At 42.0% G+C, this 18,073-nt stretch overlaps 1 protein-coding gene across 1 annotated transcript; it reads left to right on the top strand.

Annotated features, from left to right (window-relative positions):
• Nucleotides 1–3,824: 3,824 nt before the first annotated feature.
• Nucleotides 3,825–5,674, top strand: LOC121968196 (probable membrane-associated kinase regulator 3). The gene is made up of 3 exons (XM_042518668.1): nt 3,825–5,114; nt 5,219–5,366; nt 5,495–5,674. The coding sequence occupies exon 1, from the start codon at nt 4,193–4,195 to the stop codon at nt 4,886–4,888; it is 696 nt and encodes a 231-aa protein (XP_042374602.1). The 5' UTR covers nt 3,825–4,192; the 3' UTR covers nt 4,889–5,114; nt 5,219–5,366; nt 5,495–5,674.
• The last annotated feature ends 12,399 nt before the right edge of the window (nt 5,675–18,073 follow it).

Genomic DNA, 18,073 nt, shown 5'->3' with positions numbered 1-18,073 from the left:
CAGGTTGGCTCGTCTATGCCCTGAATTAGTCGGCACAGAAAGGGAACGAATCCGGTTGATGCTCAAGATGCTGAGGCCGGAAATAGCAATGAACGTGGCTGGTGGCGTTCATAGGCCACAAACCACAGAAGAATTAGTGAGCAGTGCTCTAATCACTGAGCATTACCAGAACAAAGCAGCAGAAGCAAGTCCTCTCGGAAGCTAAAGGTCAAGGAGGCTCGGGCACTCAGAAAGCAGGGCCACGGCTCCCATGGCTCTAATTGGAAAGGAACTCCAACAAGCGCAAACCGGGAGTTACCCAAAGGAGGGCCACCAACAAGCATCCCGCTTATCCAAAGTGTGCTACTTGTGGGAAATTCCATCCGGAGTTTCGCAAGGGCACACGAGGATGCTTTGAATGCGACAGAAGGGCATATGGCCAAGCGGTGTCCAAACAAGACCGGTCTTCCTCACCACGGCCGATTCAAGATGGAGTCCACTTTACATCGGATGCGGTGCTTTAGATGGTCCACATATCAGCCGGTAGAGAAGCCCCTCCAACTATGACCAATGCGAGGATCTACTCACTCACCGTAGAGGACGCAGCAAATGCCTCGGCAGGTCAGATTAGTATTTTACAACAAAGTACAACTGTCTTATTCGATCTTGGGCAACCCATTCATACATATCCAGGCATTTCTGAGAAGTTAGCGATACCTCGAGGTACTCAGAGCCGATTCCTTACGACGTTACCCTCGGAGAAATCATGGCGTCTACGCCGGCTCGAGCAAGATGCGGTCACTATAGCGGTCGAGAGCTCTTTGCGATCCGATAGTGATTAATATGACCGACTACGACGTCATCTTTGGGATGGACTTCTTGATCAAATACGGTGCCTCCATCGAGTGCAGTAAGCAGAAAGTCAACCTCAAGCGGAAGCGCAGTTCGAATTCGTCGGAGAACCCGTGAGAAAGGCCAAGAAGTTTCTCTCACCATGAAGGCACAGAGGTTGATGGATTCGGGATGTACACGGGTTCTTAGCACACGTAATCAGCACCAGTCGGGACAAGGACCAACAGCTAGCAGAGGTCCGATGACTACCCAGCAGTCTTCCCTGAAGAGTTACCAGGCCTAGCACCAGACAGGGAGATCGAATTTGAGATAGAGCTCATTCCGGGTACAAATCCTATCTCCAAAGCACCTTACCGCATGGCTCCAGCAGAACCGAAGGAACTTCATGAGCAACTATAGGAGCTGCTTGACAAGGGCTTCATCCGTCCTAGTCACTCACCATGGGGAGCACCTGTATTGTTCGTGAAGAAGAAAGACGGGAGCATGCGCCTGTATATAGACTACCGGGCACTGAACCAAGTCACAATCAAGAACAGGTATCCTCTTCCCAGAATAGATGACCTGTTTGATCAGCTAAAGGGAGCAGCAGTGTTCTCTAAAATAGACCTCAGATCAGGTTATCATCAGGTGAAGGTTAAAGAATGGGACATACCCAAGATAGCATTCAGGACAAGATACGGACATTACGAGTTCGTAGTCATGCCCTTTGGTGTGACAAATGCTCCAGCTACTTTCATAGACCTCATGAACAGGGTATTCAGAGAATACTTAGATAAGTTCATTATCGTGTTCATCGATGACATTCTAATCTATTCAAGAACTCAGGAAGAACACGTAGAGCACCTGAAAACAGTATTGCAGACCCTTCAGCAAAATCAGCTGTACGTCAAGTTCACCAAATGTGAATTTTGGCTATATCAGGTGTCCTTCCTGGGTCACATTATCTCAAAGGATGGTATCATGGTAGACCCCAGTAAGATAGAAGCTGTGAGCAACTGGAAAAGACCCAAGAATGCTAGTGAGGTCAGAAGCTTTCTAGGATTAACAGGTTATTACAGAAAGTTCGTAGAGGACTTCTCCAGGATAGCCTCCCCACTGACAGCTCTTACCAGAAAGAACAGAAAATTTCAGTGGACAGAGGACTGTGAGAACAGTTGATTGACCAATGCACCTATTCTGACTCTACCAGAGAACGCAGATAGCTTTGACATATATAGTGATGCCTCGAAGTTGGGACTAGGAGCAGTGCTGATGCAAGATGGCAAGGTGATCGCCTATGCCTCCAGACAACTTAAGGATTATGAGAAGAACTATCCTACTCATGACCTTGAGCTTGCAGCAGTGGTGTTCACTCTCAAGATTTAGAGACATTACTTGTATGGAGCTCAGTGCAGAGTGTATACAGATCATCAAAGTCTGAAGTACTTCTTCACTCAGAAGGATCTGAATATGCGACAGTGCAGATGGCTAGAGCTGGTCAAGGACTACGATATAGACATCCTCTACCACCCAGGAAAGGCAAATAGGGTAGCAGATGCATTTAGCAGAAAGTCCAGTGCTGCCCTATTATCTCTAGCAGCCATGTCATCGCCCCTACAGAAAGAGATCACAGACTTCAGTCTTGAACTCATAGTTGGACAGCTCTCTACTATGACATTAGAGTCTACCTTGCTCGGTGACATCCAGACAGCTCAGGAGCAGGATCCTGAAATTCAGAGAATCAAGCAAGGTTTAGCAGAATCAGAAGGCGGAGAGTTCAGAATATCAGATAGCGGGGTGTTGTATTTTGGTGACAGGCTATGTGTTCCGGATTAGGAGGAATTACAGAGGAAAATCCTAGACGAGGCTCACAAGACTCCCTATGCGATGCATCCTGGCTCCACCAAAATGTACCAGGACATGAAGAAACGTTTTTGGTGGCCTGGGATGAAGAGAGACATCGCTCGATATGTCAGCACCTGCTTAACCTGTCAGAGGGTTAAGGCAGAACATCAGAGACCAGGGGGAGTTTTGCAGCCCATACAGATACCAGAATGGAAGTGGGAAGACATTTCTATGGATTTTATAGTGGGATTACCCAGAACCACGAATGATTTTGATATCATCTGGGTAATAGTTGATAGATTGACTAAATCAGCGCACTTCTTAGCTATCAGGATATCCTACTCCATGGAACAGCTAGCTCAGTTGTATCTCAAGGAGATCGTTAGATTACATGGAGTCCCACGAACCATTATTTCAGACAGAGTTCACGCCACACTTGGGAGTGTGTACACACTTTGGGCACGGTTAAAGTTTACATGACCTTCCATCCGCATGATGGACGGAGTGAGTAAATCGGTACTCGAGGATATGCTCCGAGCATGTGCCCTAGATTTCAAGGAAGTTGGTGCAAATATCCGAGTTTAGCGAATTTGCATACAACAACTATCGAGCCACTATCGGTATGGCACCTTATGAGGCTCTCTATGGGCGGAGGTGTAGATCTCCAATCTGCTGGTATGAGAGTGGTGAACAGAAAGAGCTAGAACTTCAGACAGATCTAGTGGCAGATACCACAGCAGCTATACAGCAGATCCGCGAGAGGATAAAGACAGCTCAGAGCCGCCAGAAAAGCTATGCTGATACACGGCGCAGACCCTTAGAGTTTTCAGTTGGGAATTCAGTGTTCCTTAGAGTAGCTCCCATGAAGGGAGTAATGCGTTTCGGGAAGAAGGGCAAGCTAAGTCCCAGATATGTGGGACCATACCTTATCAGCAGAAGAGTGGGCAAGGTAGCATATGAGCTAGAGCTACCCCAGGAAATGTCAGCTGTCCACAATGTATTTCATGTCAGCTGACATTTTTTCGTTAATAGACATCGATTTTAACAACGGTTTTTAAAACCCGGTGTTAATGAACCAAAATAAAATATTTTAATATTCCCACCAGCCAAAATTTGCAACACTGTGAAGTTCCCTCCAAACCTAAACCTATATTGCGCCCCTTCCTCCGACCATCTCTCTCAGCATAAACCTAAACATAAACCTCCGACCATCTCTCTCAACCTCATCTCCCTCTTCCCCTTCCTAGATTGACACCCCTTCCTCTCCCGATTAGGATCAACACACGACGTCCTTGCTTCCTCTCTCCGTCTCTGTGTCCGTCTCCGATCGTCGGGCTACCCCTTCAATTTTGTCGTCTCCCCTCCAGATCCCCGTCAGCAACGATCTAGTCTCGAGATCCAGTTCTTAAATTCCTGGTCAGAAGAAGCTTCTATAAATCCGGTTTCAGATTTGAGCCCTAGATATGTTTTCCGGTGTGCACCCCCTCTTCCTCCATTCTGATTTGCGTTTGTCTGCTATGTTTTTGATCTGGCAGATATGCTGACCAAATTCGAGACGAAGAGCAACCGGGTGAAGAGTGTGAGCTTCCACAGCAAACATCCCTGGGTCCTTGCCAGCCTTCACAGTGGCGGTGAGCTCAATCCCGAGGAAGAGGACTACTTCCAGGACAGCTTCGCCGAGCTCAACCCCAAGAAATCATGGGCCAAGAAGCTCAAGGAGGCCACTCTCAGCCTCAAAGTCAAAGCTTCCAGATCTTATTTCAAATCCCTGTTCCACAGATCTCAACCCACAAATGACAAATTGGAAGGCCCAAAAACCTCGAGACGCCATCAAAATCCAAACATGGCGGAAGATGAGAGCTGGAGCAAGTCGTCCGCCGCTTCTTCCAAGTCGTCGTCCTTCTCCAGCAAGTTCAGCGGCGGTAATTCCATGCTGAGGTGGAGTAGCAGTGTGAGCTATGATGCAGAGACCTCGATCCAAGGGGCGATCGCCTACTGGAAGAAGAGTAGTCAACGTGCGATTGACTCCGGTCACTTCGCTGCCAGGAAGAGCGGAGTACTCACGAGATTCTACAATTTTTGTCTTCTTCTTGTCCTCCATCTCGTGCCTCCCTCGACTCTCAAAGCACTCAATCCTCAGTTCCCCACGCAGCCACTCTTCTTCCACCTCTGTGCACATCTATGGAGGAAGGCAAAGACGTGGAGCACTCCAGAGCAACAGCCAGCTCCGTAATGCCATTGCCTAAATCTCCATCCACACAGTATGAAGAGAATGGGAGAGAGGAGGAGAGCTTCCATAACGCTTTGCTGGTCTTACAACATCTCTATTTTTTTCCTGCTAAATTAATTGTTTCTTCTACTAATTTCTCGTTGCAGGAGCTGAAAGACCTGCGGTCTCAGCTTCACCATGCGGTAGAACATTGTGAGCGTGCATTTTCCTCAGCCTAACAGAAGAAGATGTGAGCTGTTAATTTCTTCTTCCTTTCCTTTCTTTTCTTTTCTTTTCTTTTCCCTACATCAACAAACAATTTCGGGAGGTTGATGTGCATTAGTGTAAAATTAGGATTTTGGAGGGGACAAAGAGCTACATATGTGAAGCAGTTGTGGCAATAGTCGACCATTTAGGAACTGTCTCATCTAAACTCGAGCAGAGTCTCCTTGCAAATGTTGTGGTTAAGCAGACTGAACAAAGAATTGGTTGCTTGAAGCAGGTGAAGAAGTTTCTTCAAAGGCAAACATTAATTTTAACACAGTAAACAATGATGGTGCCTGCCATTAACGCAAATGATATAATATTCTCATAGCTTATTAAAAACTAGAATTTCAAACTTATACGCAGAGAATCCTTGCTTGCCAACAATATGCCATGTGTCTTGAGCTGTGTAACATGCAACTGGACATCAAATTCCCTCAACACCATCAGCATTTTTGTATTGACAGGGCGCAACCACTATGTGATGTGTGCCTCCTTTTATCCATCGTCACTATTAAAGTCCTTCCTCATCTTCGACAGTTTCATCTTCTTGATCTCTTGATTGCAAGTATTAATTAATTGATGCATGCAATGTGTTTGATGAATTTCCTCAAACACTATCCTGAATTGATTTTATCATTTTTATTTGCTAGATTGAGGAGTTGTTATTTCCTGTTGCTAAGTTGGTTTTATGTATTCCTTGAACTATCAAGTTTCTTTTATGTCTATGCTAATTCTTTTCACTGATATGCCATGTTTTCTGGTTTATAAATTTACCTCTTTTTGTTGTTGTTGTTTCTACAGGATTTGTGTGTTGGGCTTCTTAGACGCGCTACATATACAACTTAAAGGCTTTGATCATTAAGTGAGTATTTTCTTTTGACCTTCTTATTAAATCGATTCATGACCAAGTTAATTATGATTTTGTGAATTTCTGAATCCATCTAAATAGTTCCTAATACGGTTTAGGGTTTAGGTGATGATTCATGAATGACTCATAGTTTATTTATTAGTATAATGATGAAGTACAAATTTTGTTTGGCATACTAAGTTAATTGTTGTTGAAAGAGGCAAGTAGGAAACAACTCTCTGCCACAGGGTTAAAATATCCCAGTTATGCTTAGGACTCTTGGTCAGATGGCTATTGCTAATCCAATATTTACTCATGGTCAGCTACCTCCACGGGTAAGTCATTGAATATGTCTTACTTTTTTTTTGCCTTCCTACTTCAAGATTGCTTAAATGTACTATGGAAGTTTTTATTTTATTTTTTTCAAAATCTATTGATTGAATTAATGGTCATTAGTAACTGTATTTTTTAGTTAGATAAACATTTGTTGCAACAAAGATTTAGTTTGGCCATTTTATTTCTCATCCTCAAACAATCTGCTGTAGGTGAAATATGTTGATCCATTACTACACTCATCAATTGTTAGAGATACAGCATTTGAGACTATGCTAAAGCTTGCTCATTGTATAGCCCCACCTCTTTCTAGTTGAGCACACGAGATAGCTGCTGCTTTGCATATTATTTCTGAAAAATATGTACATGCTTGGCCCTTCATTGGGTATTTTGAGCAAATAGTTAATGGTCTTTTACTGTCATGTAAAGTTGGACCACTTCCAATAGATTTGCTTACCTTTATATTTCCGGTATATTTCTATCTAAATTTAGTTATAATCTAATTTTACTTGTTTCTAGCTATTCTTTTTAATTGCTTCATTTCTACTTAGTAATAAAGCATATTTTTCTCCCAAGAAGATTGCATACACTTCACAAAATGACCGCACTTCATACTTCTGAGCCTCCATGGCTACTACACTTGGGAATTTGTGATATGACAAACACTTCTAACCTATTTTCTAGTATTAGTTCGTTGTTACCATATTTTCCCCCAACAGATTTCTTCTTTACAACTTTTTCACCAGTTTTCATTCTCTTTATTGTTAGAATGTAGGTTTAGTTTATATTAGTTTTAGCTCAGGAGTAGTTGCTAAATGAGTGTCAATTCTTTTGATTCATATGTCTCTCTGTTTTACTCTTAAAATGATAGGTCATATCAAAAGAAGTTCCATTGAGGTGCCTCTTGGAGCTACATGGGTTCAGGGAACAATGCGAACTTCAAGATTTGATACAATTCCGGTACAATGATTTGCTAACATATTATGAAATTGTGAACTTGCACTTTATGTAATATACTCCTCAACAGATATGTCCTTTGGAGAGGCCTAGAAAATGGGGAGTGGAGTATCTCCTTCAGTTAAATCATTTACTTTTCTTGTTAAAGGTGGTTTTGTAATGGAGTTGACTGTTGCTTAGTTTTGGTCCAGTGGAATTGCTAGCCATGAAGTGACTCTCGTAGATTTTGAGTGAATCAACTAGCTATTTCTTACCATGCATCTTATCATTAAAATTGAGTGATAGAAAAATCTGAGGTGTCAGATTCACAGTTTCATCCATCAAATGTGTTTACTATGTCATTATTTTGCTTGTGTACTAGTAATTTCTTTGCATTCTATTTTGCGTAAACATGTGTTGGAAATGAGATATCTTGGTGATTGTGGAGAAATTCAATTTTCTTACTAGCTTTCTACATTTCCCGGGGACCGGGTCAATTAATAGCGATCACTGTGCTAGTGCTAATTTAACATTAAGATCGATCTATAGAGGTATCTACTCATTTGGTCCTAGCATGTAAAAACTTTCTATATTTTCCAGGTCAACAAATGAGATATACTTGCATGGTGAAATATATCATTTTTTTTTGGCAAGCCACTTTGCCAAAGAAGGATTTGAGATCACAAACTCTTCAGTCTATAAGTTTTTATCTGTGAAATATATCTTTTAAGTGTGTAATCCAGTGGAGTCTATCACTTGTAATTGATATCTATATAAATAATAAAAAGTACATCTTTATGATTGTTTGTTCCACTTTGTAATCTAGTAGCTTCCCCGCTGGCAAATATCTTGTTGTCGGAGTTGTTGATGGAAGGAACATTCAGACAAATGATTTTGCATCCTCTCTCAGCACACTTGTGAATCTCGAGGCCATTGTTGGAAAAGGTCGTATTGGTGTAATGCCTTTTCTTTCTTTCTAATTCTTGTTTTTCTTCAAAATGCAGCTAATATTATTTAATGTTTGTATGTAGATAAGCTTGTTGTCTCAACTTCGTGTACACGACTGTCGACCTTGTCAACGAGACAAATTAAACTAGATACTGAGATCAAGGGCTTGCTTTTGTGTCTCCAAAAGTTGATGAAGTAAATGCATTGGCTAAAGTGTTGGCTAGTGAGAGGATGAGGTAGTTCTCACTGCAAAAGTTATTCATGCTTCCAGGTTTCATAATGATAGCAAAAGCTTATGATATTTGGAATCTATTAGCTTTTGATGTTGTAAAAAGAATATTTGTATATTTTATGGATATTGATCCTGTCTGAGAAGCTGGACACGACGGAGACCCGGAAGAGGGAAACCCACCGTGCTGATGAAGAATAAAGTCTGCCGAATACCAATCCGAGAAACCCAAAGCGGATCGGGAAAAAGTAGAGTCACCGGAGGCTTTCCTCGTATGAAGACCTAATAACGAAAAAGAAAACCAAATCTGAAGAGAGGAAACCCAGGTCTGAAGCTTCCAAGACCTCTCTGCGCACAAGAAACCAACCAACACTATCGTCAGTGACCTAAAACCGGGGTGGGAATCCCTGGCTAGGCCCTCCGACGCTCAAGTCAGTGATCTCTTTCAGTATGGATGAAGGAAGAAGAAGATGGACAGTAGCTCAAAAAAATTAGGGTTATGAGTGTGCACGATGATGTGAACTTGTCAACTTACCTTGCCAACGGAGAGGATTCCCCTTTTTATACCACTTCATATAACCTTCGTAGTCATGAAGTGGACCCCGGTTTGTTAGAGTTCGTTATGAGATGACGTCAGCTACGTACTTGTGGTAGATGATTTTTAAGGAATCTTTTTCGTACCCCAGATGTACCTTCTTTGTCGTTTAGTACCTGCAACATAATATGAAAACGCATTTCCCGCCAAAGCAATATATATTTTCTGTCATATAGTTACACACTGTGGATATCTTACCCCTCTTGCTGTAATTAATTCCATACACCAATATTCCTTATATTGATCGGAATCATTATATTCTATCAAATGTATTTCCCCATCATAGGTCAATCGACCAGTCTTATCTCCTCTTGGAAGGCATGTCCCAGCAGACATTAGACTAGCTTACCCGGGAGATATGTCCCGATTGATATTAAACCTAACTTTGCCAGGGAGGTATGTCCCAGTCGATATTAGACTAGCTTACCCGGGAGGTATGTCCCGGTTGATATTAGATTAACTTACTCGGGAGGTATGTCCCGATCGATATTATACCTAACTTTGCCCAGGAGGTACATTCCGGTCGATATTAGACTAGCTTGCCCAGGAAGTATGTCCCGGTCGATATTAGACTAACTTACCCGGGAGATATGTCCCGATCGATATTATACCTAACTTTGCCCAGGAGGTATGTCCCGGTCGACATTAGACTAGCTTACCCGGGAGGTATGTCCCAATCGATATTATATCTAACTTTGCCCAGGAGGTATGTCCCGGTCGATATTAGACTAGCTTACCCGGGAGGTATGTTCCGATCGATATTATACCTAACTTTGCCAGGGAGGTATGTCCTGGTCGATATTAGACTAGCTTACCCAGGAGGTATGTACCGGTCGATATTATACCTAACTTTGCCGGGGAGGTATGTCCCGGTCGATATTAACCTATCTTTTTTGCTTTTCTTTCTTCCTTTTCTTTCCTCATCGGGAGACCCTCAAAACCTAACCCATATCACTAGCCTTCCCTTCAAGTCTAGTCGAAGGAGGTGTAGACGACTGACTAGACATAAGTATGGTCCTGTCTTTTCCTACCCGTGACTCTGCTCCAGATTTTGAAATGATCTCATAAATTTTGTGTACCATTGTCTTAATAAATTAAGTATAGCAATCCCGTGAGCTTTTTGCTCCTTTAAATAGGGCTACAACCTTCTCTTCACCCACAACCCATCTCATTTCTTTTCCTTCCTTGCCACCTTGTATTGCTAAGGCCATGGTCGTGGATCTTTCTCTTTGGGGGCAACTTTTGTTGGACAAGGTGAGATCTATATATAAGTCTGTTGGGATTTTTGTTCCGGCTACTTTTGGAGTTCAAGGGATCGTCTTAAGAGATGAAGCCTCACAATCCAGATCTTCTATCCAAATATGCAGGTGCTCTGAAGGACCCAAGAAACTTTAGAGAAATTTTTACTACTTATAGGGGGGCAGCCAAATGACCCAAGGGTGTTGTGTGAAGGGCACAGCACATGTTACCCTTGGGCTAAAATTGGTTGCTTCACTTGCTGAGCTCATACGGCTTGAGAGGGGAAGTGGTTTTCACATTTATTTTTCCATTATGGAATGAATCAATGTTTCCCTGTCTCGTCGCCCTTGAGCTTTTCTGTTTTTTGTTGCTTTCTTCGTTCCGGGTAAAATATTGCCTCTTATGAGCCTTGGCAAGCTCGGACGGAGTGGGCTATTTCCATCTCTGCTCCATGGTAAGTTTGAATCCAGTGGGACTAAAATTTTCTAAGTGCTATAAGAGTTTATGCTTGTAATATTTGCTATCTATTCGAGGTTTACTGTTCCTGAGGGAAATGTAATGCTATGTATTTGATCAGATTCTAAGTGTAAAACAAACTTTTGTATCTAATCAAATGATTCTACCGAATCCTCCTATGTTTACAAAATGTGGTGTTGTGTTCATCATTCCTTCGTGTATCCTATGTGTCATTTATCATAGCTAAGGCTATCTTAACTGTTAGTATAGTTTGATATTATAACCAATGTTATACCAACTGATGTTGTCTTATTGACTGAAATCAATATCATACTTATCTAGCATAACCACAGTTTCCCTCGTCAATATAAATTTATTTCGATAAATATTAAGTTGTGTTTTATAAGGATAATTTAAAAATTTATTATTCTTTTAAATTTCTATCCTTAAAATGTTTTTGTCTGTAGCCTGGGTTTGGTCAAAAAGTTCAGTCCTTTTTAATTTATTATGCCCAGTCGATCACGTCTTCTTTCGAGGTTTCTGAACTGGTGATTGGTTCTCCTTTGGGTGAGAGAATGTTCGAGGTACTACCAACCCTATCGTGATCCGATTCGTCACATATGATATAAATGCCCCTCTTTTTTATGATGACCTGACACATACCCTTTCTGGCCGTCACGTCACGTAGGTCTTTTGCCTTTCTATTATGATCCTCAGCGTCTACTGAGATACCAGTGTTCTGATCTGACGATAGTTGTGCGTTTTTCAAAACCCTAAACCCTTCGTCTCCTTTTTAACCTTGTCCTTCCTTTTTTCTTCTCTAGAGTTCTTTTCCTGTTGCTGCCTTCAATCAGACCTCGTGCTCACCGTTTCACGACGATCCCCCTTCTTGTCTTCAGTAAGTAATCCATTGTTTCCTTAGCCTATACCTTTGCCCATGGCCGCGGAAACAATTGCTCCTTGGTATGTCCATATGTCTTCTACCTTTGATAAGAATGCTAGATTTTCCATCCGTCGTCAATATGAAATTCCTAAGGAATACAAAATCCTACTCCCGACACCGAATGATTGGCCTCATCATCCCCCTAATAACTGCTTGACTTTTTTCAGGGATCAGTTGATAGGGGGCTTAAGATTCCCCATTCCTCCTTTCTTGATTGAGATAAGTAGGTATTTTGATATTCCTTTGCAGCAGTTTGCCCCTAATGCATTTCGTTATCTATGCGGTACTTACATGTTATTTCGTCTACGAGATATTCCTCCTACTCCTCAAAATTTCTTCACGTTTTCCTATCCCAAGTACTCGGAACTTGGTGTCTTCTTATTCCAGTCGCGTACTAAAATGGTCCTTTTTGGAGATATGCCGTCGTCTCTCAAAGCGTGGAAATCTCATTTTTTCTTTTTAAAATTTCCGGGGCCTATTCCTTGATCTCATGCTTGGAAATCTTTCTTGCCTCCCTTGCCCGACGTTAGAGAGTTTCATCTTCTTCCCTCTTTTCCTATTTATTGTGAGAAATTATTAGGTCACCGACTCTCGATCCCGAAATGGTTGAAGGTCGAGCTTCTATACCTATTTGGTTTAACCCCCGTCAAACCTGATACCCACATTTCCTTAGGTAACATCTTGTTCTTTTCTTCTCGCTTTTAACTGCTTAAACTATTTTTCTTTTCTATACAGTGGAGAGTTTTTATGATGCTTTGATTGACGAAGAAATACGCATGGAAGAAGACTTGCTTCGCGCCAAGGAGGTCGAATTTCTGGCAGCTATCACCCTTCCCCCCTCAATCGAAGAGCCGGCTCCTCTAGCTGAAGTACCTAGCTCTTCAGGGGTTCGCGAGGCTCCTGAAGGTTCTCTTGAGGATCCTGCTACAGAGGTTCTTCCCAATCCTATACCCACTGTTACCTCTCTAGTGGTTGCTGCTGTCTCCTTATCTACCTCTCTTCCTTTCATCGAGCTCACGTCTCCTAGTAGCTCTGGTAAATTGATAACTGAAGTTTCTACGGGCAAACGTCCAGGATGTAAACTAACCAGGGCTCCTCCCTCAAAAAGGAGGCTTATTCTTCCTGTTGACGAGTTGGTTTCAGAAGGCTTTGCTTCGGATGGCCTTCCTTCTGATGAACCGACGCTGGCATCAGACGCTGGCGGAGCTTTATCCTTCTCTTAATTTTCCTGCCTCGCCTTTCTCCAGTACCAGCGCCTCTGGGGATGTTTCTTTTACTTTTCCTTTGTCTATACCAACTTCTGGGTCTTTGCCTTCCTCGCCTTCTTCTTACTTAATCTTTGCTCCCCCCTCTATCCCTACTTCTTCCTTCTCAGCCGGTTCCTCTGCCATTCCTGTTCTCCCCATCTTATTAGGGGGTTCTTTTGCCAGCTCTTGGGATGAGGTTCGTCCCCTTTTTGAAGAGCTTTCTATTCCTGAGGCAATTGATCGCTTCTCTCACAAGGAGAATCAGGTATGCTTATTAACGCCTATTTTCTATTTCTCAACTATTATCTTATGACTTCTCATCATATTCCCAGCGATGGATAGAAAATATGGGTTTCTCTCGACTACTACACAACTTATACACTGAGAACAAGAGGTTGAGATTGGAGAATGATAAGCTAAAGCAAGAGGTTGTTGGGTTATCTTCTACTGCGTTTTCTGCTGCCGTCAAGGAACAATTTGAAGTGCAAATTGAAAGTCTTCAGGCAAAATTTAGATCGGTTACGGACCTCAACCGAGAATTGACTTCCAAACTTGGCGAGCTGAAGGACAATTATGAAGCGGAATTGATTGAGAAACTCAAAGCCTTGCAACTGAAAGAGGATGAGGTAGCCTCTCTGATCACCTCCCTTGATTCGGCTAAAGCTGAGGCTTTTGCCAAAGAAGATGAATTAAAAACCTCTCAGATGGCGTTGGTGGTCTACAAAGGGAACGAGGATGTTCGTTACCAAGAGCGAGCCACGACCATGATTGAATCTCCCGAGTTCAACAGACCGATCATGAGATCCATTTTATCCACTTTTACGGCAGGAGCTCAAGGGGCGATTCAGCAATTAAGAGAAGAGAGTTATTTATCTCGTGACCCTCCTCCTAATTTCTTAAATAAGCGTAAACTAATTGAAAACAAACCTCCTGATCTATACCCTAGGTTGACTCTAACTTAGATTCAAGTTATTGGAATTCTGTAATGATAAGCTCGTGTGACTTTGATCACCCCTCTTGGGTTGTGAATCTCACTCTTTCTCAGGATAACTATCTGTTTTCTATAAATGTATCTAATGTTATTTGGTTTACTATAACGCGATATTTCCCTTCGGGTCTTTTTTTAATGATCGATCGGTATATATTAAGATTGATAAATACCGCCCGATATTTTATAGCTCAGTTATGTCTCGCCCGATTTAACACAGCTTTATTATGCTATCCTTAATATTGGTCGATTTATTTTACTCGGCCGTTTTACCATTGTATCTTCATATGTCTTTTTCCGCATAGTAATTGAGTCTCACGGGGTTTTATTATAGCATATATTATTTGCCTTATTATAATAAGCCTTTGGTCAATATATTTTGAGTGATCTTTATCTCGGCCGATTTATCAAAACCGTCCGATTTTTATCTATGGATCTCGTCTATTAACTACTATTCGACGTTCAACTTCCATTTTATTATACCCACGCCTCAAACTTATAGTTATTGTACTGATTTCTATCTGTCCTTGTCAAGGTTTCCTAAGAATACTCCTAAGGAAACTCACACCTTTTCCAAGGTAGCTTTTTAAACTTTCTTCTTTCTCTTGATTTTAATATTATTACCCATTTATGACGATTGATACTCCAAGCACCTTTTACTCTCCTTTTTCCTTTTTGCCGTTTCGGCTTAGGGGTTTTAACACCAGGCAAAAAAGAGAGATAAGGGTTTACGAAGTTTTCTCCTGTTTTTCTTCATCTTTCGTCTTCTTTCTTGATTCCTTTTTCTGTGATTGCTTCTCCCCATGGCGGTTTCTTCTCCTGCGTGGTTCCTCTCATGTTCTTCTGATCTCATAGATACAGAAGAAGTGGACTTACAGGCAACTTATGATTTTTCTTCCTATATCATCCGTCCTGCTCCTCATGAGGGTCCACATCTTCCCCCCTTAGGATGTGTCTCCATCTTCAGGGACCAAGTATTATAAGGTTTTAGATTTTCCCTTCATCCCTTTTTCTGCAATGTCAGCCGGTATTTTGATATCCTGCTTAACCAGTTTGTCCCTCAATATTTTTCTATTCTAATGGGTTTCATTGGGGTATCAAAATTGTTGGATTTCCCCTTGTCTCCCCATCTTTTTCATCACTTCTTCATTCCTTGTCGAGTAGATGTTGGCATTTTCAAGTTCCAGTCTCGTCCTAAGGTCATTCTGTTTAACCGCATTCCTCCTCAAGGTGAATGGTATCGTAAATTTTTCTACATGCGTCTCCCTTCTCCCCCTCCGTTTCCTATCCAATGGATACATGATTTACCTCCGCTTCCTGACACCCACGATCTTCTCAACGATCCCTCTGTTGTTTCTGCTTTACCCAAATTACGAGGAGCGAAATTCAGTTTGCCACATCTAATCGAAGAGGGCTTGATGTTTCCCTTTGGGATAGGCAACATTGACACTCCTTTGGATAGTTCCTTTGGTGGGTATAATTATTTCACTTTGTTTTTGCTGATTAACATATCTCTTTGATAATGGTGTTTATCCTTTGTATTTCAGCCGATGCTATTCTTCCGGCTTTTATGTACAGAAATTCTGCTATGACTAAGTCTTTTATCAATAATCTTGGAGAGAAATGGTTGTTTGCCCGCCGATTCGATCCTAATCCCTCTACTTTGGGCTTGCTTTCCGAAGAAGAACGACGAGCAGAGGGTATCACACTCATGGAAGAGGAAGAAGAAGAGCCTTTTGTCACCTTAGTTAAAAAGCCAAATCTCACCAAGGACTCTCCTTTTGGCGATTTATTTGGCCCCTTTGTGCAAGCTCCTCTTGTTCCGGCGCCTATTTCTTTTGAGAGAGGTAAGGCACCGATAACTCCCACCAATATTATCTCCAATCCTGCTCTTCGGATGATGAGGCCCGATCTACTTATTCCTTCTTCTTCTATTATTTCAGCTTCCCCTGCTTCTGCCTCTGAGATGGTCGTTGTCCCTCCTATGTCTTCTACATCCTTGGCATTGGCCTTGCCTCCCTTGGCTTCTAGGCCTCGGGCAAAAACGGACACCCTGCCGAAGATCTTCTCCCAGTGTCAGTCCTTCAACTGTTAGTGTTCCCACAATTGCCACAACCCCTCCTACACTGCTATCTTCTATTCCATCTAGTTCCTACCCTGCTCCTCCTGCTTCTACTACCCCTTTCCCTTCTATTGCCTCCTCTTCTTCTCCATCTCCGGCTTCCTCTATTCCCCCTCCTTTATTTAAATTGGCTGCGGGCTTACCTTCTCAATTGGGACAGCCTTCTAGTCCACCTGGCTATGGCACTTTGCAACTGCAAGGTTTATTGGCCGAATCTTGGATGCAGGGTTATGAGCAATTAAGAGGTCTTAGTCTCCCCCATCGAGCTGATCGCCATAGTCGTCAGACAGTGGCTGTAAGTATTCCTAGTTATGTGTTGTTAACTTTGTATCTTCATCTTTAACTTACATTATTCTCTTGTTTAGTTTCTCGCCACAAGTCTACATATCTATCAACTACTTACAGCTAAAGATCATGAGAACAATAAGTTGAAAGCTCAATTGGAGACATTGAAGGCTGCTTCGCCTTCTTCTAGTAGTGATATGGCTCAGTGGCAAGAGAAGGTGGCCTTGCAAAATCAACAATTGGGAACCTTGAAACAAGAATTGGAGGAATGTCAACAACTGTTGAAAGACAAAGAGCTTGCCAGAAGGACGTTAGAATTACAGGTGGAGAGGTTACACTCTGGTCTTCGACTAGAGATTGCTTTGAAAGAGAAAGCTCTTTCAGATGCTTCTCAAAAAAGCCTTATTTTAGAGAAAGTAGAGAAGCTCCTTAATGTCTGTCTTTATGACCAAGCTCAGGACTTAGCCTCTCATGATTTCATTCTCCTACAGGAACAAGAGCAAAGGCAAACTCAAGAGGTTGAATTGTCATTGCTTCAAAAGGAATTAGAGCAGCTTAAATCAGAGAAGAATGCTTTGAAAGATCAGAATACCAAGCTACAAGCTGATTTTCAAAGTTGTAAGGAGTAAGAGAAGAACCGGTGGGAGGAATGGCGCCAGACTTATTTGAAGTCTTCAGCCTTTGCTCGGGAATTTGTTCGTAGGATAGTAGGTGCTCTAAACCATTCTGTATCGGGAGTTCTTCAACAATTAAGAGAGGGTGGTTATCTACCCCAAGAACCTCCCCATTCTTTCATAAATCGCCGCAGGCTTAATGAAGAACTGCCCGCGGATTTAAAAGACCCCTTTCCGAATGTTTAAAGAGATCATTTATAAAAGACTTGTACTATAGGAAAAACAAGTGTGATTAAAGCGGTGTAACTAAGTACTTGCAGTACATAAGAAAATTTTGATACTTACTTGCTTCTTTATCATGCTGCTTTGAGAATATCCTTTCTAAAATATTTTTGATTTCTGAGTATAAACTTTATTCAAGAATTCTTGGCTTATCTGGTGAAGTTAATCCCTGTCCCGATGAATTCTTCTGCAGACAAAATCTAGTATATTTCATAATTCCAAAAGAATGCATAATTTCAACTGATCTCGGGATAGAAAGCTGTGTAAGATTCTTGAGTTCCGAGCTGAATATATTATCCCAGGCGAATTTTAAATAAAGACTTCTAACTGGATAGGCCTCCAAATAGATAATGTATCATATGTATAGCATCCCTTTTGAATTCCAGCCTCATGTCCGCGTAATCTCGGTTGATTGGGTCTTGAAATTATAAGATCTCTTGTGACTTGCGATGGTTTAGAAGATCCGTTCGAGTTGCCCTATAGAATTTCCCGCTCGCTTTTTGCTTCTGAAATGGTTTAGAGTCTCTGGCTCCTCCTATGAAGACCCGACCGAGTTACTTCCAAGAATTTCCCGATCGACTTTTGCTTCTGAGATAGTTTAGAGTCTCCGGTTCCTCCTATGAAGACCCGACCGAGTTACTTCATAGAATTTCCCGATCGACTTTTGCTTCTGAGATAGTTTAGAGTCTCCGGTTCCTCCTATGAAGACCCGACCGAGTTACTTCATAGAATTTCCCGATCGACTTTTGCTTCTAAGATAGTTTAGAGTCTCCGGTTCCTCCTATGAAGATCCGACCGAGTTACTTCATAGAATTTCCCGATCGACTTTGGCTTCTGAGATAGTTTAGAGTTTCCGGTTCGTCCTATGAAGACCCGAC

The sequence above is a fragment of the Zingiber officinale genome, chromosome 3B, assembly GCF_018446385.1.
Source record: "Zingiber officinale cultivar Zhangliang chromosome 3B, Zo_v1.1, whole genome shotgun sequence".
NCBI classification, from domain to species: Eukaryota; Viridiplantae; Streptophyta; class Magnoliopsida; order Zingiberales; family Zingiberaceae; genus Zingiber; species Zingiber officinale.
Note: the sequence above shows the minus strand (reverse complement) of the source record. Positions and strands in the feature narration are given on the sequence as shown.